The sequence below is a fragment of the Alligator mississippiensis genome, chromosome 3 (genome assembly GCF_030867095.1).
Source record: "Alligator mississippiensis isolate rAllMis1 chromosome 3, rAllMis1, whole genome shotgun sequence".
In the NCBI taxonomy this organism is placed as follows: domain Eukaryota; kingdom Metazoa; phylum Chordata; order Crocodylia; family Alligatoridae; genus Alligator; species Alligator mississippiensis.
The window spans coordinates 11,989,372-12,014,024 of record NC_081826.1 but is presented as its reverse complement, the minus strand read 5'-3'; the positions used below and the strand labels follow the sequence as shown (position 1 = coordinate 12,014,024).

Genomic DNA, 24,653 nt, shown 5'->3' with positions numbered 1-24,653 from the left:
AACTGGAAGCATGCGAGTCGCTTGTAAGCCCCAAAGGCTTAACGTGCGGCTCCTGGTCTAGGTGCAGGTTTGTCCGCTGCTCTGGCAGGTGCTGCCACTGCAGTTTTCAAGCTTCCTTCTCTTATCAGGCTTCTGCTGCCTGACCTTGCTGATGAGGCCAAAGCCAAGGGAGTGTGAGGCCAAGTGGCTTGGAGAGAGCCGGGGACCCTGGGTGCTGACACGGTACAGAGAGATCCACATGGCATGGGGTTCAGGGCATAGGGGGTTCTGGACAGTAGGGATGTGTGAAATAGGCTGTATTTGATTTGGAGTTGGCCCAGATTGGGAGAGAGTGATTTGATTTGTTGATTCAGATCACTGTCCTGACTTTCTTTGATTCTGCCAAATCTGAATCTTCAGATTCAGAATGCTGATTCAGAGAATCAGCAATTCGGCCATAGACAGCTTTAAATGTTTTTTTTCTACGTACCTCGAGGTACCAAGTGCAGCCCGTGAATGCTGCGATACTGGGGTGGGTGGAGCATTCCACAGGAGCATGGGGGGGGGGGTCCCCCCATGTGCTCAGCAGCAGACCTGGAAGTGGACCGGAAGTACTTCCCCCTCGCACCTGCACCTTCCTGACTCGGCAGTTGGCTGCGGGGGGACCCCAGGTCTCTCCCCACCAGACCCAGGAGGTACCAGTTGCTGAGCTGGGGGTGGGGGGGGTCCTGGAAGTGGACCAGAAGTGCTTCTAGTCTACTTCTAGGTCTGCTGCTGAGTGCACTGGGGACCCCCCCACGCTCCTGTGGGATGCTCCGTCTGCCCCACCATCTCAGCATTGCTGAGCTGCCTGGTACCTGGAGGTATGTAGAAAAAAAACACAGCTGTCTATGTCCAAATCATCAAATCTCTCCAAATCAATTTGAAGGGTTTTAATTCGATTGGGAGAGATTAAATGCTCTCCTGATTTGGTTCAGATTTGGTCACCGAATCGGACTGAATCTCTGCCGATTTTTATAATCGGCAACCGAAGCTTCACACAGCCCTACTGGGCAGTACAATGGGAGGCATGCAGTCTGGTGTTGGGAGTGGAGGAGGGCTTGCAGTGTAGGATATGCCCCGCACACTATGCAGCCTGAGCAGTGTGGTAAAAGATAAAAGGATAAGGGTAAAACAGTTACCCTTATCCACATGGTTTGAAGTAAACCAAGACTGCTCAACTTCAGAGGTGCTACAGGGATTGACTGGCTGGGCTGCAGTACTGTAGAGAAGGAGTTAGTGGACCATGAGCTGAATAAACCAAGTGTGTGTTCGTGTTGCAACAGCATATACTGGGTTGTGTTGCCAAGAGCGTTGCTTCCAGATCACAGGAAGTGATTCTTCTGACCTTTTCAACACTGGTGAAGGCCTCGTGGAGCGCTGCCCCTCTTTGGGCTCCACGCTTCAAGACGGATGTGGACAGTTTAGGAGGAGTCCACTGAAGAGCAACAAAAATGATTGAGGTCTAGAAAGCAAAACATTGGGGAGAAGAGAAGATTGAGGGCAGATTATGCCTGAAGGGTGATTTATAGAAAGGGTAGAAAGATGGACTGTTCTCTGTTTCAGTAGGGGTCCTGAACTAAGGGCAATGGCATCAAGCTTCAGCAGAGGAAACTTGCGCTGGAGATTAGGAGGAACTTCTTGAGTATGAAGGGTGGCCAAGCATTGGAACACAAGCTGCCTAGAGAAGTTGTGGAAGCTTTGTCCTTGGACACTTCCAAGAGTAAGCTAGATAAGCATTTAGCTGGGATGGCATAGCTGATTTTGATCCTGGCTTGAGCAGGAGGCTGCACTAGATGACCTTGTGGCATAGGACCTTTTCTATCAAAGTAAAACAAAAAACGCCACATTTATGTTGTGGCAATTAATATTAATTATCCTTATTAGAATAGGATGAGGTTCTGAAAATATTGTTAAGTACATTTAGAAAATATACATAACTGATGCAAGAGAGAATATTTTATACCATTGTTTTCCCCTGCCCTGCATGCACTCCCCCAGATCAAAATTGACAGCACACTTTACTCACCGGTCTGGGCTTGGTCCCGCTGTGCAGTGCTTGTCCATGTCTCGGATTGGCACCTTCACGTGTGGCGGCACACCTTAGGGAATCGCTGTTTTATGTAATGTTCATGAATGTAGAGGAATTGATTCTGTTGCTTAGGTGCAGAAATAGTGAAGGTGGTGATTGCAGTAGAACTTTTAACCCCTCTTCCCCTCTATATGCTTTAATCTTGATATACCCAGAAGTCCTGGAGGGCCTGGTTCTTAGGCCGGGGTTGTCAACCTACAGTGCAGGCAGGTGTCAGACAGGGCAGGAGGCAGGGCAGACCTGCCAAAAAAGTTGGTTACAATGGTCTTGAGCAAACTGCATGGCGTAACTTTTAATGAACACTTATGGCAAGGAGCAAAGACAACTGTATTGCTTACATTTTTCAAGTCTGCTTTTTTAAATTTAATACAAATCCTTGGTGCTTGTTTGGGGATTTTTGGTTTTGAACTAATTAAGTTTGCTTTTCCCTAAGGGAAGGAATAATAAGTCTCATGTCATCTATTCAGTTATATATACCAGTGCATAACTTCAGCTTTTACATAGCAGAAGAAAACAAATTTCAGCTTTTATTTATCTGTTTATCATCAACTTAGACACCTTTTTAGCATGAAGAACAACCTGTTTGATTACAGATAAGCTAAAATTTCAAACTCGGTGTCAAAAGAAGAGAGATCTAGGCAGGAGATTTCCCCCCCCCCCCCCTTCTGTAATTTTAAATGTATAAATACATATTTTGATATGTTGACTGATTTCTGATAAGAACTCTAAATTTTCTACTTGTGCAAAAAAATCCCAAAGCTACAAGACTGCTGATTCTGTCACTAATGTAAAATGGGAACGGTAGACTGGATATCAGTGGTATTCAATACCTTTGAACAATTACTAGTATAGTTTTGTGTTCCTCTTGCCTTTAATCCTCCATTTTGACATTTTTTTTAAATTGATTTCCATCAGTATTAATTTTGTTTTTATTGCCAGCAGTAAATAAATGTATAAAAAATAGATAGGGAATACTTAATTACTATATTGTGTTACAATCCCTTTCATAAAAGTTATACCAGTGGAACCATTGTTGAAAAATCAGTGTCTCTTTTTAAAAGTTAAAAATTAAACTTTGTGAGTGAGCTCAAACACCTACTACTAATAGATTGTTGCATCAAAGTCATATGTTTCTTTAATTTTTCCTTATTACAACATAGTACAATTTTTCAATTGATTAGGGAAACCTTTCACAACATATAATTCAGCCTTATTGCCCGGGGGAAGTATAAAGTGAATGACATAATGAAGTTCACCTTAATAGAAGTACGGACATTATAGCTGGTTTTGCAGTACTCTTAAGTAATTACCATCAATGTCAGATTCTGGAGATCAAAAGCTATAAAGTAAAAAATTCCAGTACTTTTCAATTGGACCACTGAGCTTAACATTACAATTGCTGAACTTCCTGTTTTACACGCGCATATCTGATTTTAAATCTGAAAATTTAATTTCAAAGTGACTTTTTTTCTGACTTCAGTGCCTATAGCATACAGGCCACTAAGTAGAGAAATGGCTAATAATCAAATGGGGTGTGGGAAGGCACGCTTGCTTGCTTCTTCCATGCTTTCTACTGCTCCCTGCATCTCGCCCCAGGCCAGTCCTGTCCCCTCTGTGTTCCTCCCAAGCCCATACCTCTGTCCTACCTCACCTATTCCTACTCTCCTGCCTTTAACCCAAGGAAATCCCCTACCCCATCCCTTAAGGTGTCTCTGGAGTCCATACATTCTCTTCCAGGGAGGCTGTTGCCAAATTCCACTGATCCTCTCCTTTTCTCATCCTTGTCCCCCCCCCCCCCCCCTCCCCCCCCGGGCAATCCAAATGGTGCCTTTTGAGTGTGGCCCCGTGCTGGGGTGACTTGGAGTAACCTGAATCCCACAGGTCGGCTGTGTCCTACCCCTGTCCAGCTCCATTGGCCGTGCGAGGCCTGCTGGAGGTCTTGCCTTTTCTCTTTCCTCCCTCCCTGGCAAGCTACTTAGATAACGCACTTTTTAGAAATACGAACAAACACTTGCCCTAGCTTGTGATTTAGTTTTAGTCATAGGATCCTGAGAGATTTACATTAATGTATTCATTTCTGTGTATTGGCACATGAATTGCGCAAACTATTTATGCAGTTGGTGTGTATCTATGCCCCTGTTAAGTGAGCTTGTTTGGACGAACGTTCAATATCCTTGGCAGAACCTTGTGGAACACGTCGTGGCTGCCTGACTGCAGCCTGGGGGTAGAATTTCATGTGCTCCCAATATTGAAAAATCATGGTCTTGAACTATGCAAAGATATTTACAAACCTCCATAATTACACAGCTTCTTCCAAATATATAGCATTAGTTGGGTGCATTGCTTCATTAGTATATTGCAGAAAACTATATATCGGGGGTGGGAAATCAAAACAATTAGTTTGTTAAAATTATCCTCGGGACGCTAAGCAGTATGAAGAGCAAGTAAGGACTTCCAGCTCTTGTATCAAAGATAATTACAGCCCTAGAAAACATCCAGTTCAACTTTTGGACTTGATTTGTTACTTCATTGGTTTACTTTTAAACACTTGAAGGAGCGTGTGTTCCTCTGGAGATTAACAGCAATGCGTGTGGCATTTATTTAAATCTGTACAGTGGGGGATCAGCATTAGTGTTGTGTGTGTGTGTGTGTGTGTATATTCCCTTAGTTCACTCTGGTTTACAACACAAATGTAGGGAGAAAATAAAAATAAGCTTTGGGCCCTAATATTGTCATCCCTTCCCCCTCTTTTAAAGGGGTGATCTCATGTATTCAAACAAAATAATTATAAGCAGTTTTATAAACTGTGAAGTGGAAATAGTGTTATGAATCCTTTAATTTTCATGCGTTTCTCTTGAATAAAGAATCCAATACTCCCAGACAATGTATTAAAGTCAGGGGTATACTTTATACATAAGTAAAATGTAATATGTTAATAGTGGAAAAAACGTTTGTTTGGTTTTTTCTGTTAAACTAAGTTGCTCAGGTATTTTAAGCACTCGGTATTATGTTCCAAAGTAATAATTTTTAATATATTTTCTCCACAGAAATTGAGAAATTCCAAAAAGGGGAAGGAAAGGAAGAAGAAAAATATATTGATGTAGTGATTAATAAAAATATGAAGCTGGGACAGAAAGTGTTAATTCCCGTAAAACAGTTCCCCAAGGTAAGCTCAATTACAAATTAAGGTTAGCAATATATATCCAGTTAACTTATGTATAATAAGGTTTTATTATTATTATGCTTTTGCTCATGCTAGTTTATAGTCTGTTCTGCATACATTCTTATACAGCAAATAAATATGCCAAAGGTGGTAGGAAATGTAACTTGAACTTTATAAAATTGTCTTTTTACCTACCTGTACTAAAGAAGAAAAAAAAAATCCCTGTAGCCCCTCACCTTCAGGCAGCAGAAAAATGGTTTTGGTATCTTTAAACCATATTTAAAATCTCAAAGACTGTGTAAGCTGTAAGACTGTCATCTTAGTTCTTTGTCAGTAGTTGATCTCAAAGCAATTTATAAAGGCAGGTAAAGAAAAGTATTCCTGTTTTCAGTTGGGAAAACTTGGTGCATAAATTCTTGCTCAGCATCAGACAATGATTACATGAAAAAACTTGAGAATTTGACCTTCCTCTTCCCTCATCTAGACAGATATTGCTGTGTAGATAGCTAATAAAGGGATACATTTATTTAAATAATCAATTATAGACGGCATCCCGATGACCATTTGTCTCGAAGTCTAAATATAAATTTTTAAACTACTGAAACTCCATAGGTGGGAGCGTGTACATGGGATGTCTACTGCACAGTAGACTAACTGTGCAGTAAATGTCTTGACATCTACATGTGCGCTTCTGTTAGGCTGGAGTAAACTAATTGAATCTGTTTTTAAAAAAAAAAACAAACAAACCAAAACAAAAAACTCCACAGCAGCCCGCATGTTAAACAGTGGAGGGGCTGGCTGGGCGGTGAGGGTGCTTCAGTGTTGTAGGGGTTGCTTGTGGGCTAGCCCTGCACGGAATCACCCTTGTGCCCTAGCCAGCCCCTCTGCAGCATGCTGGGGAAGCAGCCCTGGGCTGGCAGGCAGATCCTCACAGCCTCCTGCCAGCCAGGGCTGTTCTGACCTGGCTCAACATGCTGCAATCCCATTTGCCTGTGCAAATGTGAGCCTGAGAGCAATAAACTCTAGTGCAGTAAGCCCCAGAGTTTATTGCAGTGCATTTAATAGGCATGTGTAGATGCGCCCAATATATCTCAGGTTACCTAAAGTTATTTCAGATATTTAATTCTCATTGATTTCAAATATCTCTAAAAATACAAGGCTTCAGGTCTGCTGATAAAAGCAAAGTGACCCTTTCCTTTCTGAAATCTTGCTTACCTATTTTATGAAGCATAACATGCTTCATTATCAGTCTTGAAGTGTTCTTTTTCTGTTCATGTATAGATATTATTTATGACATGGAAGGTTTTTGCTGATTTTACATTTCATATGGATTCTGCTCATTGATTATCATCACTATTATGAATGCAGAAAAAAACACATACAAAAATTAGCATTTTATCAGTTGCAACTTTGAATAGCTTTGTTCAAAGGAGCACTTTTTGGGTGGGGAGGGGGAGTTGGCTGATGATTTAAACAGTTTGGGACTAGGATGGGGATAATTCTGATGACAAATGAGACTTGAAGTTTGTCAGCTCTGTATGAAAGGTTATAGTGCTGGCAGTCCAATATTGCAAAGCTTTTCATGTTTTCACGCAGGTGTTTTAGCAGATTGAGCAAGTGAAAACTGGCAGCTGCTGCCCCTCCAGAGTAGCAAAGTGTGCTATACTTCAGCATATTGATTCTGATGATGCACTTTGAACCTGTTGCAGGCAAAAACACCATTTTTAAGGGTGTATTGGTCAAATTATCTTAAGTTATTTCTGCCCCTTACTCAATCCTTTTTAAAGCAGCAGTCAGCGTAATATTGGAAGGTGTTTAGATCCTGGTTTCATTTATTAGTCCTTCCACTAGCACTTTAAACATGTACCTTAGACTTCTTATAAATTATGCAGTGTTTTATGGGAGATTTCTGTCTGCTTATAGAACACTTGTGGCCTCTGATTTCTTAATGGCAAAACAGAAGAAATATCTGTTTAAATATTTGCATATAATTCATCCAACAATATAGCAACCTGGAAATGAGCCATATTCTATATTGTTTGACAGACTATTAAATTGTATAAAAATACAAATCCCTGCCTCTCTTCCCTCCATTCATAGTGGAAAATGCTTGTTTCAACTGAGACCATTTCTAAAGTCAAGAAGGTAGTATTTCTAAGTAAGGCTTTGGTTTCTGTGACCACTGGAAGTTGTAAGAAGGATTGCTAGGAAGAGATGAGATCCAACTAACAAAGAGAGGGAAGAGCATCTTTGCAAACAGGCTCACTAACCTGGTGAGGAGGGCTTTAAATTAGGTTTGCTGGGTGCTGGAGACCAAAGGTAGGTGGGGGAAGTGGGTGACCTGGAGGAAGCATAAGCAGGAAGGAGCAGCAACGGAGGCCTTCTCATTCTTCCTGACAAAGTAGGGCAATTGGCTGGTTACCTTAGATGTCTATACGAAAATGCCATGGACCTGGAAGACGAGCAGGAAGAACTGGAAGCTCTTCCACAGTAATGGAGCTATGACATACTTGAAATAACAGACTCGGTGGGAGCTTGCATGGCTGGAGTACTGCCATGGATGGGTACAAACTGTTCAGGAAAGGGAGAAGAAGAATTGCGCTTTGTTGTTCTTTGAGCAATCGATAAAGAACTTTACATAGATTCAGCAGGCCTATAGCTCCAGTTTTGTAAGTCTCTGGTTTAAGGTCAGAGGGGAGAGCACCAAGGGTGATGTCATGGTGTGTGTCTGCTGTAGACCACCAGACCAGGAGGATGAGGTGGATGAGGTTGTCTTCAAACAGTAGAAGTTACCTGTTCATAGGCCCTGCTTCTCCTGGGCTACTTCAGTCACCCTGACATCTGCTGGGAGGGCAATACAGCAGTGCACAAGCAATCCAGGAAGTTTTTTGGAGAGTGCTGGGGGCAACTTCATGGTGCAAGTGTTGGAGCAGCTAACCTAGAGGCCGTGCTCTTCTTAACCTGCTGCTCACAGACGGGGAGGAATTGGTTGGGGGGATGTACTAGTAGATGGCGACTTGGGCAGCAGTGAGATGATCAAGTTCAGGATCCTGAGGAAAGGAAGGATGTAGAGCAATAGAGTAAGGACCTTGGTCTTCAGAAAAGCAGACTTCAACTTGCTTGGGAAACTAGTGGGCAGGATCCCCTGGGAGACCAGTCTGAAGGGGGGAAGGAGTCCAGGAGAGCTGGCTGTGTTTTAAGGACATCTTAATGAGAGTGCAGGAATGAACCTGTCCTGATGTGTGGGAGGATTAGCAAGTATGGCAGAAATCCAGCTTGGCTTGGCAGGGAAACCCTTCAGCTAAAACTCACAGAAAGGTAGCTTATAAGAAGTGGAAACTTGGACAAATGACTAGTGAGGCACATAAGAGGATTCCTTGGGCATGCAGGGAGATTGGGTAGGCCAAAGCACAGCTGGAGATGCAACTAGCAAGGGATGTGAAGACTAATAAGAACTGTTGCTAATGTACTTGTAGCAACCTAGGGAAAATCGGGGAAAGCGTGGGTCCCTTTCTCAATGGGAGAGGCAACGTAGTGACGGACTGAGGAAAATGCTGAAGTGCTCGGTGCCTTTTTCACCTCCAGTCTTCACAGGCAAGGTCAGCTCCCAGACTGCTGCACCTGGCAGCACAGTTTGGGGAGCAGGGAACAGCCAATGGTGGTGAAAGAACGTATTAGGGACTACTTAGAAAAGCTGGATATGTACAAGTTTGTGCGGCCAGACATTATGTACTTGGGGATGCTGAGGGAGATTGCTGCTGTGATTGCAGAGCTGCTGGCTGCTATCTTTGAAGACTTGTGACAGTTAGAAGAGGTCCTGGATGGTTTTAAAGGCAACTACATAGTGCTCATTAAGAAAGGAAAGAGAGGATCTGGAGACCTACAGATGGGTCAGCCTGACCTCAGTCCCTGGAAAAGTCATGGAGCCAGGTCCTCAAGGAATGCATCTCTAAACACTTGGAGAAGAAGGTGGTTAGGAATAGTCATCATGAATTCACCAAGGACAGGTCATGCCTAACCAAACCTGATTGCCTTCTATGATGAGATGACTGGCTGTGTGGATGCAGGAAGAGCACTGGTTGTGATACCCCTTGACTTTAGCAAAGCTTTTGAATATGATCTCCCACAATGTTCTTGGAAGCAAACTAAGGAAGCATGGGTTGAATGAATAGACTGTAAGGTGGATAGAACACTTGCTGGATCAGTAATCAATGGCTTGATGTCTAGTTGGCAGCTGGTATCAAGTGAAGCACTTCAGGGCTTGGTCCTGGGGCCAGTTTTTTTCAATATCTTCATCAGCGACTTCTGAAATGGGATGGAGTGCACCCTCAGCAAGTTTGCGGATGACAGCAAGCTGGAGGGAGTAGTAGATATGCTGGAGGGTAGGGCTAGGAATGTGTGACTTAGGCAGATGGGGAAAATGGGGTGAAAATAAGTCTTATGAGGTTCAACAAGTACAAGTGCAAAGTCCTGCACTTAGGATGGAGCAGTCCTGTGTGCTGGTACAGGCTCGGGGCTGACTGGCTGGGCAGCAGCTTTGCAGAAAAGGACCTAGGAGTCACAGTGGACAATAAACTTGAATGATCCAACCGTGTGCCCTTGTTGTGAAGAGAGACAGCATACCAGGCTGCATTAGTAGGAGCATTGCCATCAAATTGAAGGAAGCGGTTATTCCCTCTATTTGGCACCAGTGAGGCCACATCTGGAGTACTGTGTCCAGTACAGTACTGACCCCACTACAGAAAGGATGTGGACCCATTGGAGAGTCAAACTGAGGGCAACAAAAATGTTTCGAGGGCTAGGGCACATGACTTCTGAGCAGGAGCTGAGGGAACTGGGCTTATTTAGTCTGGAGAAGAGAAGCCCCCAAGGAGAGGTGGGGAGGGCAATTTAATAGCAGCCTTCAGCTAGCTGAAAGGGGGTTGCAAAGAGGATGGAGGTAGACTGTTCTCAGTGGTGGCAGATGACAGAACAAGGAGCAATGGGCTCAAGTTGCAGCTGGGGAAATTTAGGTTAAATATTAGGAAAAACTCTCACTATGAGGGTAGTCAAGTTCTGGAACAGACTACTGAGAGATCATGGACTCTCCATCTTTGGAGGTTTTTAAGACCTGGTTAGACACAACCTTGGCTGAGATGATCTAGCAGGGGGTTGGCAGGGTGGATAAAAATGTTTTATTTTTTTAATTTAAAAAAAAAAAGGATTTTTTTATTTAAATCCAATTTTCTAAAATTTTAATTGGATGTCTTATTTTTTTAAAGGTTTTTTTTTTAAATAAACCTATACAAAGATGGTTTTAATTTTAAGATGTATTGAAGCTCAAAGATATCATCATGGAATAGGGATTATAACTTCTAATTGTATTCTATTTGAGACTATATCCATGTAACCTTTTTAGAAAAGTTTTTTTATAAATAGATCACAACAGGCCATGGACTATATTAGGGGCCCAGTCTTCTGAGGGTTCCCAGAGTCTCCTTTTATAGGTTAGTGAAGATTAAAGAAAACCACTCTACCCAATGGGACTCGGTGCTCAGTCTAGAGGATCCCATTAAGCATCTTGGTGATGCTTTGTTCCATTTCTCAAACTGGATTTGTGTCTCCAGAGATAGCATCCTTGTTAACAGCAGTATATGGAGATGAGGAATAACAGACCTGATTACCTACCCACCAGCTCTTGTGTCTCTGCGAGTTTGTGTACACGGAGTCCAAGACTTTATCTTTCTCTAAAAGTGCAAATTTTCAACAAGTTAAATGAATAGAGGCTATGAAACAACAAGAATACACTTTTTGTAGGAAACAGGGATGAAATCAAGGCTTCCTGACCAGTGACTTAAATCATGATTAAGTTGATTTAAATCAAATACATCCTGGGGCTTGGATTAGATGACCTCCTGAGCTTCCTTCCAGTCCTAATTTTCTCTGATTCTAAAGTGTCCTTCCTTTTACTTTGAAGAGCCATGCTTCCTCTTCCCTGCTGTCCATGGATTTCCTGTATTGGGTCTCTCTTCTCTCCACCGGTGCTATTTTTCTTCAAGATGACCCTCTTGGGAATTCTTTACAGCTACACTTCTGGATTTTATAGAAGATGAAGAGAAAAAGTGAACTTTTTCTAAATGTCAGCATATCCCATACCTCCCCCTGAAACTTTTTCTCTCTCTCTCTCTCTCTCTCTCTCTCTCTCTCTTTTTTTTTTTTAGCAAGAGAGAGAGAAAGAGAGCGAGTCAAGATTAAGTTGTAATGAACCATTTTTCCCTGCTGGAATGCTTTAAATGTTTCACCGGAGTCTTGTGAGGTTGATCTTTTTGACTTCATCAGGAGATGTAACAGTTCAGTCTTCATCTGCAGAATAAGAAAATGTCCAAGGAAGAATAGAATCTCTAGAGAGAAATTTAGTTTCCTAGTGCATGTTGTTAAGGTGTTTGGTTTTTCTTCAACAGTCCTACTTCTTTTTATTTCATCGGAGTGTCACTTGCCATCAGATGGAAAGGGGCAGGGAATGCTCTACGACCCTCAGTATAATGTAAGGAGTACTTTTAGGTGTCTGGTACCTTCCTGTAAGTGAGGTGCCTAGGTTCCTTGTGTAGTGCATGCGAGTTAGACCCCATTCTGAAGTTTCAACAAAAACCAGCACACTTGGAGCTGCCTAAAGTAGCCAATGGGAAATGTTGAAGAAATGTTAAGTTTTCAATTGTTCCTTCTCTAATAGTTTGGGTTCCTTACTCTGGACCTTCAGGGGACTACCACCCCTAAAGATGGGCATTCATAAACAGTCTGCTGAAGCACAGCATCTGTCCTCCCTTTTCCTCCACTGGCCATGGTATGAGACCAGGTGGATTTTGTAGCATTGCTGGGTGGTTGTGTTTTTGTTTTTTTTTTTTTTTTATTTGCTTCTTGACTGTTTGTTGGAGCATCAGGACTTGTTTTAAACAAGAATTTTCAGCCTTTTGCTGGCTTGCAGAATTTCTCCAAATGAGCACAGTCTTCTCTTTTTAAGATGGTCTTCCATAATTTTTCTTCATTGTGTAATTGCCCCTATGGATCCTACTTGTGCATGTGTCAGATTCTTTGGGTTCTTTTGCAGTAGCATCTTCTAGAGGAAGCACTTGGATGTTTCTGGTAGATGCCCTTCGCTATCCAAGAGTATTAAAGGCATAGTGGACGTGACAGCCCTTCAGCTATGGAGACTGGCTGAGAGTGACTGGAAGGTAGCGTAACTAAGACTTCCTTCCAGAAATGGCTCTGGAGAGAACTGGTTACTGGTCCTACAAGGTTTGAGCCCAGTTACCTACCCATGCTTCCTACTACAGCCTGATGCAAGGAGTGGCCTCCAAAGCAAGGCTCAGTGCAGCTGGCTGGGGTTGCAGTCCCCCAGTCCTCTGTTCACCTTACTAGAGCAGGGTGGTATTCATAACAAACTTTCCTGCCAGCTAGTCTTCGTTGCTGTCTGTAACTGTTGCCATGTGGTATTAAGGTGGCTAGTGGGTAGTCTGGCTTGCATCATTCACTCAGAGCGTGAGCAGTAGGTTTTAACCCCCTATGTGACCATGCCTAGGCTCCACTTCTGTCATGGGCAAGTAGCAACCACTGGCTACATGGTATTAGGCTGGCAATCCCTAGCTGGGTTTGGGACTGTCCAGTGGAGATGGACGCTGTGTAGTGTGCTTTTGACCTCGTGTAGTGTGCTTCTTGTCCTGAGTTACAATGCTGTGTTGCTGGCATACTGTAGATATTAAGCACTGGTCATTTGGCTGCCTGTGCTTAAGGTCTGGCTGGCCTCTGCGGCCTTCCAAGGCCATTAGGTACGAGACTGACAGATACCTGACTTGCCGTGTGGCGCCGTCTGGACTGCTCTGGGTATCGAGCGCTGAGGATTATTTGAGGGGAAGTTGCAGCTGCCTCAAGGTCATTTGGTTTGAAAGCAACAGAATTGACAAGCTGGCCCCTCTCTCGGGGACTAGAACTTCATGTCCATGTTTTGCTTCCCACCTGTGCTTGGTTTTCCTCTTTCTGTCATTTCATGTCTAAACTGTCCTTCTTTACAACACTGCTTTTCTCTACAGTGGGAAATCTTGTAATTGTTATATTATCATGCAGTCATCATCATGGTTGACAATGGCTTATGCCAGTCGTCACTGTACTCTCTCACCAGGTTGAATGGGCCATCTGGGTTTAAGGGTCTGAATGAATACCTTGAGAGGTGCCCTCTGGGGGTGGGGTGCGGTGGGGTCAGTAAATAGCCATATGTTTGGCTTGTCTTGGGTTCAGCTGAAGGTACCTAATGGCCTCAGGAAGGACCTTCTTGTGCTGCGGTACAGACTGTGGAACAGACTGCCAGTACCACTGGCACTGGTAAATGTGACCTCTTGGTACCGGTATCTTCAAAAGTGTCCACTGTTATTACTCGCTGTCATAGTCCACACAGCGCTATGCTTGCCCCCTTTTCTTTATCTTTCCTGGACAGAGAGTGGGCATGGGCTTCTTTCATCTTTTTTCTAAGGTAGGAAATCATCTGCTACTCTTGCAACTTTTTTTTAAAGCAAGAAAGGGCATGGGTCTTTCAGGGAAAACATCCCTTTCTTGCTGTCATCCATCCTAAGGGGCAGAGCTGCTCCTGCAACCACTGAGCTCCAGTGTGCTGATGATGCTGTAGTCTGTGCTCCCTTGGAAGCAGATCTTCAGACCATTGTCAGCGTCTTTACCGAGGCATACAGGAAAGTTGGTTAACATTTAGAAGACTAAAGTCCTCCAGCAAGCTCCTAATGAACAGTCCCCAGCTCTGGTAATCCAGAGCCACAGCAAGACATGGGAGAAAGCTGAATATCAGAAACCATGTCTTGTAGAGGGAGTTAAAAAAAAAAAAAAAAAAAAAAAAAATGAATATGGCAGACCCCAGAACAACATGAACTATATTTTAAAGGAATGGACAGATGTAACCAGTCCCTCCTGGGGGCTTTAAATCTTTTTTCCTTGCATCTGGTGCCAGTCAGGCATAATATATAATGCTAAAGATTTTTCTGAACTATTCTGAAGGCTGCTTTGGATGTCTGACACATCTGGGGATGCAAAAGTTCTTCCTGGCTCCAGCTCTGAAAATGCTCAAGGAAGTCTGAGCAACTAGAAAATCTTCCCTGCGAGTACCCTGGCCTTTTCTGCTCCCAAGCCAAGGAAGCTCTCTCCATTTTAAGACTCTCTGGGGCTCGGCTGCATAATCTTTAAAGTGGAAGAGCGCCCTGAAAAGGAAGCCAGAACTTGTAACTCCTTCATGTTAGTGTCCTTTTGCTCCACGTTATGGTGATCCACCGAATGTGTGAGTACCACCAACAGGTGCCAACATGCATACCTGGTTGACAGTTCCTCGTCTGTTGTATATTCTGTTTTGTGCTCTCTACAGCAAGCTTGATGCAGTTGCTGATAGCTTGGGGAAACCTAATGAGGAGCTGTATTTGTCTTACTCCCCTCATTGCTTTTTAGCAACCGTTCCATCCATTTCTGGGAGGATGAGCTATCATTATTAAAGATTAACGTCGTTAATTGTCAATACAGTTGAATGCCCTTCCTGTCTTCTGTGCATGTCTTTAGTCAGGGGTCTTGATGATATGTTTGAAACAATACTTAGAACTCCTTTTTACAACTTGCGGAATTGCCCTTATTTCAAAGGAAGGGGTTTCTGTGCCCATGTTTTTAATCCTGGAGAAGGGGGTTTGGGGCCTTATTTTTAGACTAGTACACAAATACAAAATGGTGATTGACTGATGAATTGGACTAAAGTATGATGGGAAAGAGATTTTGTAGTGAATTGTAAAACAAATGTAGGTTACAGTTACAAAAAAACCAAAACAAACTAATAGTGTACTGGGGTATATTAACAGGAGTATTGTGTGCAAATCATGGAAGCGATTATTTTACTCTGTTCAGCAGTAGGGAGCGTCACCTAGAGTCCTGTGCTCTGGTTCAGGCACTGTTTCAAGAAGGATGTGGACCCACTAGAAAAGTCTAGAGGACCTCAACAGACATAAGTCTAAACTTAGCACATGAGGGAAAAGGTGCAAGAATTTGGCTGATCTGGTGTGGAAAAGAGGAAACTAAAAGGGACAAGCAGGTGGGAATGTCACATTTCTAAACGTAAGAACGGTAGGACAATGGAGCAAGCTGCTCAGGGAATATGTGATGGTGAGAACCAGGGGATGCTGAATTGGATGTCCTTTTAAGCCCCTGGCAACCTTATGGTTTGTAAGTCTTCAAATACAAATAAGACGTATAAAGAGGATGGTGATTGATTTGTTCTTTGTGGTCACGGGACAAGGTAGGAAATAATGCACTTGTATTTTAACAAGGGAAAATTAGGCTAGAGATCAGAGAGAATTCTGTTAAATGTTGGAACAGATTATCAAAATAGGCTGTGGAATTTGTCATTAGAAATTTAAGGGCAAGTTAGAAAAGAAATCAGTAGGGATAACCTGCTCTGAGCAAGGAATTGAACCAGATGACCTTTTTGAGGACCCTTTCAGCCCTGAATTTTTTTCTTACTATAGTATGAGGACCTCTGATATGTCAAGTTTTGTCTTTTAAATTCAAAATAGTGACCCTGGCCTAACTAACATGCGTCCCAGACTGGCTTCTTGATCTTGTCCTTTAGCATCTCTTTCCACCTCTTTGTACATCAGGCACAGACAATACCTGTGATCCCTGGTAGGGGACATTTACTAACAATGATGGATCCTATTTGTCCACATTACTAGGTTTTGTGCTTAGGGGTTTTTTTTTTCCCCTCCCCATCAAGTGCCTGGCTGTGTTGGGAGCTGACTTGAGATGGCTAGCTTTCCAGGTGTCAACCACTGGCTTATGTGAGGGAAGTCATCCCGATAAGCAAACAAGTTGATTCATGTATTCCAAACACACTTTGCTACTGCAGATCTTTGAGTAAGTTTAAAGTTTAGCTGTCTTACCAGAAACCTAGTTTTGCCAAGTGTCTTGTGGCATTGGGTGCCAGGTGAATGCCTTCATCAGTAATATACTCTTTTTTCTGAAAAGATGCATTGTAACTTAGGACAGGTTTTCCCCTTCTATAGCAGGTGAGCATTTTAAGGATTACTTTGAATAGACTTTGAGAAGGTCCAATATATTAAAATATATAAAATCTTCAAGTATGTAAGTAACTTGCATGTTATGCTTTTCTAAATATAAACACTTTTAATAAACCCTGTATTTTGATCATAGGTTCTGTTAATTAATTTGAATGAAAATCTTTAATGATGTCTACTTAATACTGACACTTCAGTATGTTGTTTTGCCTACTGTTGTAAATAAAGCCAAAAGGTCACACTAATCTATATGCTGTTGGTTTGGTTTGAGCATCTGAATACTCCTATAAATCATTTCCATGATATTATGTTTGGCTTCACATTTTACATTGGTCTCATATCATCAGAGAGAAAAATAAGCTTTTTAAACTGTAATTTATTGGCATGAGGAATTGGGGCATGCATAACACCAGGAATTGGTTTTAATTAGCTTCTGAAGAGGACTGAGTTTTCATGTAGGCTGTTTTTAAGACCTGGAAACGTTGCTCACCCTGCTTTCCCAGCAAAGAGGTTAACAACATGGTGTAATACAACCAGGATGGTCGAAATAGAGGGACTGATGGCATTTCTTATTTCCTGGAAGAAGCAAAGGAATTCCTTCTCAAGACCTCCTGAGTTGAGAGGAGGGGTTTTTGTTTTGTGATGATTTGGGGTTTTTTATGGTTTCTTAACTCTAAATAAATAGCTCTCAACCATACTCCATTTTTAGGGATCCCAAAGTAGAGGAAAACCTATTATGCTAGGCAGCTGTCCATAGCTTTGAAATTGGCTTAAGAGCTTTGCAATAGACCACTTGGGTCAAGCATTAATACATTTTCTAAGCGTGTTAAGCTGGATGTAACATCCTCAGCAGGCTTGTCTTGGGGATAAACAAGGATTGCATTTTCTATCTATATCCACCCTCCATAATGTGCATGCTAACTTTGGAATAGCATTGACATTAATTCTATTCTTGCTGAAACCCATACAGAAGATTTAATGCCATGTGAAAGGGTGTTGCATTTAAGCCCTTCCCTTATATATGGAACAGATTCAGATTTATGTTCAGTAGAACATTATAGCAAGGAAAACCATCTTTAAATTATTCTGTTACTTGATTTCACTTGGGGGAGCTGTGAAGTGAGTTGTTTCAATGTTGGGGATACCCTGTAGTGAGGGGCGGGCAATTATTTCAATTGCAGGGCTGCTTACTGAGTTTTGACAAGCCATCAAGGGCTGCATAATAGGCAGCCAAAGGCAGATGAATATTATTTTTCTATATTTTGGGGGGGCCCTGTAGGCCAGATACAATGGCCTGGCAGGCTGCATCTGGCCAGTGGGCTGCATTTTGCCCAGCCCTGCTGGTACCTTACTTGCTATGATTTTGTTTTACTAATTAACATTTTGAAAATTTGACCTTTTTTTTCCAACTCAAAATTGTTCTTTCAAATTAATGTTTATTCTTAAAATGGATCTACAATCTAGTCTGCAGAATCATTTGATCTGACCTAACACTGGCAAGTGCAAGGTGCTGCACCTGGGGAGGAAGAACCAGCAGCAGACCTAAGGCTGGGGAACTCCCTTCTCGTCAGCGCAGAGGCAGAAAAGGATCTTGGAGTCCTTAGTGATGCCAAAATGAACATGGGCCGACAGTGTGGGGATGTGGTCAGGAAGGCCAAACGTACCTTGTCATGCGTCCAGAGATACATCTCAAGCAGGTCCAAGGAGGTGATCCTCCCCCTCTGTGACACTGGTTAGGCTGCAGTTGGAGTACTGCGTCCAGTTCTGGACACTGCACTTCAGGAGAGATGTGGACAGCATTGAGAGGGTCCAGAGGAGGGCCACCGGCATGATCCGTGGGCAGCAGGGCAGGCCCTATGAGGAGAGGCTACAGGACCTGAACCTGTTCAGCCTCCACAAGAGAAGGCTGAGGGGGGATCTAGTGGCTGTTTACAAACTAGTCGGGGGGGACCAGCAGGCATTGGGGGAGTCCCTGTTCCCCCGAGCACTACCAGGAGTGACTAGAAATAACGGTCACAAGCTGGCAGAGGGGAGATTCAAACTAGACATCGGGAGGCGCTACTTCAGTCAGGGCGGCTAGGGCCTGGAACCAACTTCCAAGGGAAGTGGTGCTGGCTCCTACCCCGGGGGTCTTTAAAAGGAGGCTAGACGAACACCTTGCTAGGGTCGTTTGATCCCAGTACTCTTTCCTGCCATGGCAGGGGGTTGGACTTGATGATCTACTCAGGTCCCTTCTGACCCTACAAACTATGAAACTGTGATGTGTGTGTTCAGCCTCTGGGGGCTTTGGCAGCAGGTGTTCTCCCCATGCTGCTGTAGGGAGAAGCAGTGGCTGAATCCTAGTGCCCAACCATCTCTTCCCCTTTGACCGAAACCCTGGCCTGCAGTCTAAAAATGTTGCTGGCATTTGCTGTTGAAGATTACTCTTTTTTTCTAAATGTTATCCTGCAGCTGCAAATGTCTTAAATGAGGGGGTGGGTGTTGGAAAGACTAGCAAACTGATGTTTTATTTGCTTCATGGTGTTGCGGGAGGGGGTGTCTTTTGTTTAATTAATGTTGGGAGTATTAGGAAATTTACTTTTGCTAAAAGACTTGGAAGTCTCAAATTTGTATTGAAACTCTTGGGATAAGGGGTGGGAGTGTTACAGCTTTCAGCAGTCTTGGCTAGAATAGCATCTGTGTGGATTATGTGCTGAATGGGTGCATAGGAAGGTGCTTGCAGGGAATGGGTGTTTACATCAGTGCTTCTCAACCGGGGTGTCACCATATCCTTTGAAGGGTACTGGAAGGTGTAAGGAGATAAGCTAAGTAGATAGATAAAGGGTTGGACTTGTCCCCACCTAAACATTCCCCTATTCTCATTGCCCTGCCCTTCTGCAAGGGGGTAAGCACTGTATATATACATTTATTATTTTTAAATTGGGTGCCAGTCAATTCACATAAGTTTTATGGAAGGATGCCTCAAGTACAAAAAGACTGAGAACCACTAGTATTGGTTATATTTGCTCCCCTTTGTCCCAGGCCTCTGGGGCCAATACATAACTAATTCAGAACAGCCAAAGACAGTTTTGGAGTTAGGACTTGCATCTTACAAGGGTTTGCTTAGAGTTCTACTTGAGGAGTCCCTGACTCCGATCTGGGCCTCTGAGACTTCTTGTAACATGTAAGAAAAGCAATAATTAAAAAATGACTAACGTCTTTAAAAATATGATCTTATATTCTATACTACATCCTTGAGAAATTCCTTAAATGCTTTTCTGATATTCATTTACAAATGAAGTCCTCAATTGAAATGCAGTTTTTCTTCCCATTTATATCCTGTTTTGTATAAGGGGTGCATATGAATGCTTCTAGCTTTCTTTTATATTATCAGGGCTAATCTGTCTACACAAGGGCCTCATGGTATACAGAGGAAAGGATCCTTGGGCATTAAGTTTAACACCTTTGCACTAAGATTAATTTTTTCAGGACCCTGAGGTATTCCCAGGTGTTTATATCTTCAGGCTATGAGAACGATCAGATTTTTCCGAACGGAATTGACGGGTTTGAGAAATAAGCCTAAACACATTTAAAGGCTTCAGCGCAGATGGAGCGAGTTGCTTGATCTGACATAAGGATATACCCAACTCAGTTCTTTGTGACAAAGTGTTTACTAGGACTAGGACACTTCACCTATGCAACCTGTACATGATGGCCAGTTTGTACCTTCAGGCATTTTGCATTTTAATAGTATAGTGAACATTTACTCTTAGCTTTTTCTGCTGGTTTACTTTCTCCCAGAATATTTGAGCTGGCAGAGTGGAGTACGTGTGCTACAACTTCATGACAAGCATACAGTGCTTTGTTTGGCCTTTGCCTAGGGGTGGTTTAGAGCTTCCTGAAGCTAGTTGCAAGAATCTAATGGTCAACTTGGATTTGGAAAAGCTCCGTCTTTGAGGGATAGTAAAATTTGGCAACTACAATTATGCTTTAAGGTAATGTCAGATCTAACACATTTATGCACTACACAGAGTGTGTGGAAAGATTACTGAAAACAGCATTACGTTGTTTTTTCCCCAGAGTATTTAGTTATCTACATTGCTTCTCAAATCAGTGAGCGGAATTACGACCCAGCATTTCTAATTAGCACTTGGAAGATGTATCCAATGTCCTCTCCTGATTTATGTCAGAAAATAGGTGCTCAACACTTTGAAATAGATTTCAGCATGGTTTACTGTAAATGAATAATCCCTCATTTAGAATGCATTGAAGATTTATTTATATTGCTTCCCCTAATAGCTTACCTTTCTATATATTTTGAACTGTCCTGTAGCTACAAAAGTAGCCTTGTAATCATTAAATCAAGGCATAGCTTGAAATATTGACCTGATGTTCCATTAAACTGCAATGAACATTTTTATGCAAGTTGTTAACTATAAGACTACCATTTTCAAGCAATGATGTTTCTTTTTATAAAGCAAGTGAAATGTTGACAAGGCTTTATTGACTTCTGAAAGTGCTATATTCATTACTATTTGTCTTGCACAGTTATAGTACGCTTTATGCAGATGTGCCTCAGATCACTATATTTATATTTTCTTGATGCATTTTTATACTTTCCCAGCTATCTTGATATGGCCATCTTATTTATGAAGAACAGAAATAAGCAAGGTTCATATATCAGGGTGTGGCTGAAGATAAATAGATAGTTGGATTTGGGGAAAATGTTTTTTCTTTTGATTTGTAATTGCATCCTAAGGGGTTCTCTTGTGCACTTTTTTTTTTTTCTGAGCAGAGCTGGTTTCATAAGGTTGGGGTGAGGAGGAAGGCTTGTTGCAATTCTGAGTTAACATCATGGCTTTTGAAAAGTTATCACTACCCATTTGGTCAACTGTTTGCATCAGGAGAAAAATGGTTGCTTCAGGAGAAAAAACCTGGGAACAGCCAAGGTTTATCCTGCTTCCATCTCGGACAGACTTTTTAGTCCCTAGGTAGTAGTTTGCTTTAGAAAGCCAACTTGCCTGTTAAGCTTGGATGATTATTTTTTGGTTTATTTAGTGAAATAATGATAGGATGAGGAAAACGGATCGGGGAGATGGTTTTCTTTCAGGGTGGTGTCCTGGACATGTCTTGCCAGTTCAGTCATTAGGAATTTAAAACATGGTGGGTTAACATGTTATCATAGATGCTGTTACTTTTATTGGCCTCCTACTTGCCTCCCTGCAGTTTATCTGCATGATCTAAGGCATCAAAAGAAGCGTAACTTTTTAAAGTGGCATGGACCATAAGGAATTAAATGCAGCTTTATAAACATGTTTTACCTGGGACGCCAAATAGTAAAATGTTCTGTGATTATAACTCTCTGGTTCTTGCATTGGAGGTGTACAAGGCAGAGCAGAGGTGACTTGCATGTCTAAATCCACCCCTTAATGTGTTTGGATTTCTTTAACAAATTAAACCAATACATTCGGTGTTGTTAGAATTAACTCTATACTAAACATTATAACTGTCTGAAGTGACATTTGTGCATGAAAGCTTATGCATGCCTGATTCTTTTAGTCTATAAGGTGCACCTCTACACTGCTTTCTGCCTGATTTCAGGGTAATGGCTTTCTCTAACCACATCTAAGTAATATACTTACTTTATAACTGGAATTCTCTTGGGTTTTTTTTTCCCTTAAATATAAGAACTTCTTATACAAGATAAAAAATACAGGTATTTGCAATTCTCAAGTCACATAGTGCCTCCCCTGATTAGATTGTTTTAAAATCTTTGTTGCCAAACGTGCAACTTCATATATCTGTTCTTTCAGGATTGAGGTATATATTACAGAGGGTATGTATTAAGCAAGTGTATTGCTCTACGTTGAGTTTTGATCTAATTTCAGGTGGTAGTTTTTATTTGCTATGCTTCCTTTTCTCCCATGTGCAACTCTATCATTATCCTTATTGACAGCTAAGGCAAAATATTAATTTAGTTTTTGGCCCAAACCTAGAAAAGCTGTACCTCATACCTGCGGATTTTCTGACTCTGGCCATATACAGATATTCAGTTTCTTTTGGGAGAGTTGCTGTTCTCCCAGAAGAAACACAAGTTTACAGGTATCCTTGCTTCTCTCTACAGAGCAAAAACGGTTGCTTCAGGAGAAAAACTAACCTGAGAACAGCCAAGGTTAAATCATTCCCAGGAGAGTTGTTTTTTCCTGGGAGAACAAATGTCCTGTAACTGCTATGGCTTCTCTTAGAAGAGAATGTGGTCCTTAAGCATCCCTTCCCTACCCCCAAACCGCAGGAGACAGTGTGTTGCTCACTGGATTCTGCTGCTACAGCAGAAGGCAGAACATACCCCTTTTGCAATCTCCACATTGTGCTGCAGGGAAATACAAGCTGACCAGAGGCAGTCTAGCTCTGTCACTCAGGGTTGCCTTGCCTGCTGTGGTCATCTTTCACCAGGCAGACTAAGGGAGCCTGCAAAGCATGCTGAGGTTGTGTAAACAGGGCCACTGTGCCCCTCCCCCCACCCCGCCCACCCCCCAGTGCTGCACGGTGCCAGCACTGCAAGCTCTCCATTCTCAGGGCTTCAGCATATGAATGCATGCTGCTCTAGGTAAGTGTTTTGTTTTCCTACTGGAAGAACAAACTCGAGGGAATTTTTTCTGGAGTGTGTGTGTGTGTGCACAGCATCCTCTGTTTCTACAGCAGGAGAACCTTATGCACTCTGAGCCAACTCACCATGGCTTTAGTAATTCTTACTTCAACACTACAGTTTCTAACCACTGTGGACTCATTTTATCTGCTGACTAGTCCCTTCTTCCCAGTCCTTGTTGTGTTTGCATTTAGTTTGAAATGTCGTTCTTCAGGTTCTTGTTCATTTGGGTAGTCCAAAACATTCTCCTGTTTCATGTTACAACTTTTGTGAAATCAAATTCCAGATCTCACTTTTCTGTCTAAAAAAAATGTTGTGCCTTTTCTGCGTTCAGGTCCCTGAACTGCAGTCCAGTTGACTTCATATATATTTTCATAACACAACTTTTGTCCTTTGGAAACTAAGAAACTTATCTACCGCTGTAATTGTAAGAATGCAGAAAGTAAAGCTGGATATGCTTGTAAAAACTCAATCCCTGATTTAGTTTTTGCAACCTGCTCTTCCATAATGTCTTTGCAAATTGGTTCAAACTTGGCAGGATCACTTCTTGTTGGTTCAGATTGTAACGACTGTCATGTCCAGGATTAACTGGCTCCTATCATTAATGGTATCTGTTGTCCAATCTGTTCTAGACCAATTTCTCTCCCATAATGAAACTGATCCTGATACAATTCTTAACATTAGAGTTCTAGCTCACCCTTTATACTACCAAGTAAGCCTCTTTGTTACGATCCTTTCTTCTGTTTGGATTATAATCCAAACAGATCCTTTACTTATCTGTGGTTCCTTTTTTAGTCCATCATATTAAGTCACAAAGCTGCCCTACCACCTTTACTTTTATTTCAGTTTTTCCTGAACACCATGTGCCCACCAATACTTCATGATTTCTATTGTGCTGTTTTCCTTATCCCTGTAATATCCAATTTTCATGTCCTGTGCTAAGTAGTTCAAGCATTGCCATTATGCTGCTTGATCTCCTTGCATTAATTATACCACTACAAATTGTATTAGTATTCAGTTGTTTCTTGCTGGCCAGATCTTTTTGACTGGAGGAAGCATAGTTTTTCACTATCACGTGCTGTAATTGCTATTCTTACCAACATTAACTTACTATCTCCCTGCTGTCCATATTTTGACCGTCAAATATTCCTTTGTCCATTGCTGTATTCTCACTTTATCCATTTTTGTTCTTTTCCAGTTTACTAAAACCAGGCAAAAAGTTATGCACAACGCTCCCAGCCTTCTCCGCTCGTTCTTTTTATTGCTTTTATCAGCCGTAATCCCAAAGGCACAAGCTTGATTTATTTTGGGGCATGAGGGAATTGTAAGAGAGAACAGGATTTTGCTGCATGCAAAATGTTTAGGGAGTAAATTTACTGTTCTTCAAAATTCTCCCATATACAGTGGCTACTAGATTTGGTCTAGTGTTTTTAAGTTTGTTGTTGGTGGGTTTGTTTTTTTCAATTGTCTGAAAGTAGAATTGCAGTTTTAGTACAAATACCTTGCCTCTTGTCTCTCTTCTTCATATCAGTTTATGGCTAACATGAATGAACAGTCTTCATATTATTTGAAATGTCTTTTGAATACTGTTAGTTTATATAATGCTACCATTTCAGGGGCTTCTCTTGCTATACAACAACTGATCCACACACGCTTGTTTAATGGCTATAA

The 24,653-nt window shown here is 42.1% G+C and overlaps 1 protein-coding gene across 6 annotated transcripts in view; it reads left to right on the top strand.

The window, feature by feature from the left end:
• KHDRBS3 (KH RNA binding domain containing, signal transduction associated 3) overlaps positions 1 to 24,653 on the top strand; it is a 187,575-nt gene that overhangs the window by 53,519 nt on the left and 109,403 nt on the right. For all 6 annotated transcript variants that reach the window (XR_001374058.3, XM_059723717.1, XM_059723715.1 and 3 more), the window contains exon 2: positions 5,158 to 5,276. Coding sequence is in view for 5 of the 6 variants with exons in the window: in XM_059723715.1 (XP_059579698.1) it covers positions 5,158 to 5,276 (119 nt within the window). In the remaining variant the exon portion in view is untranslated. The remainder of the gene's footprint in view (positions 1 to 5,157; positions 5,277 to 24,653) is intronic.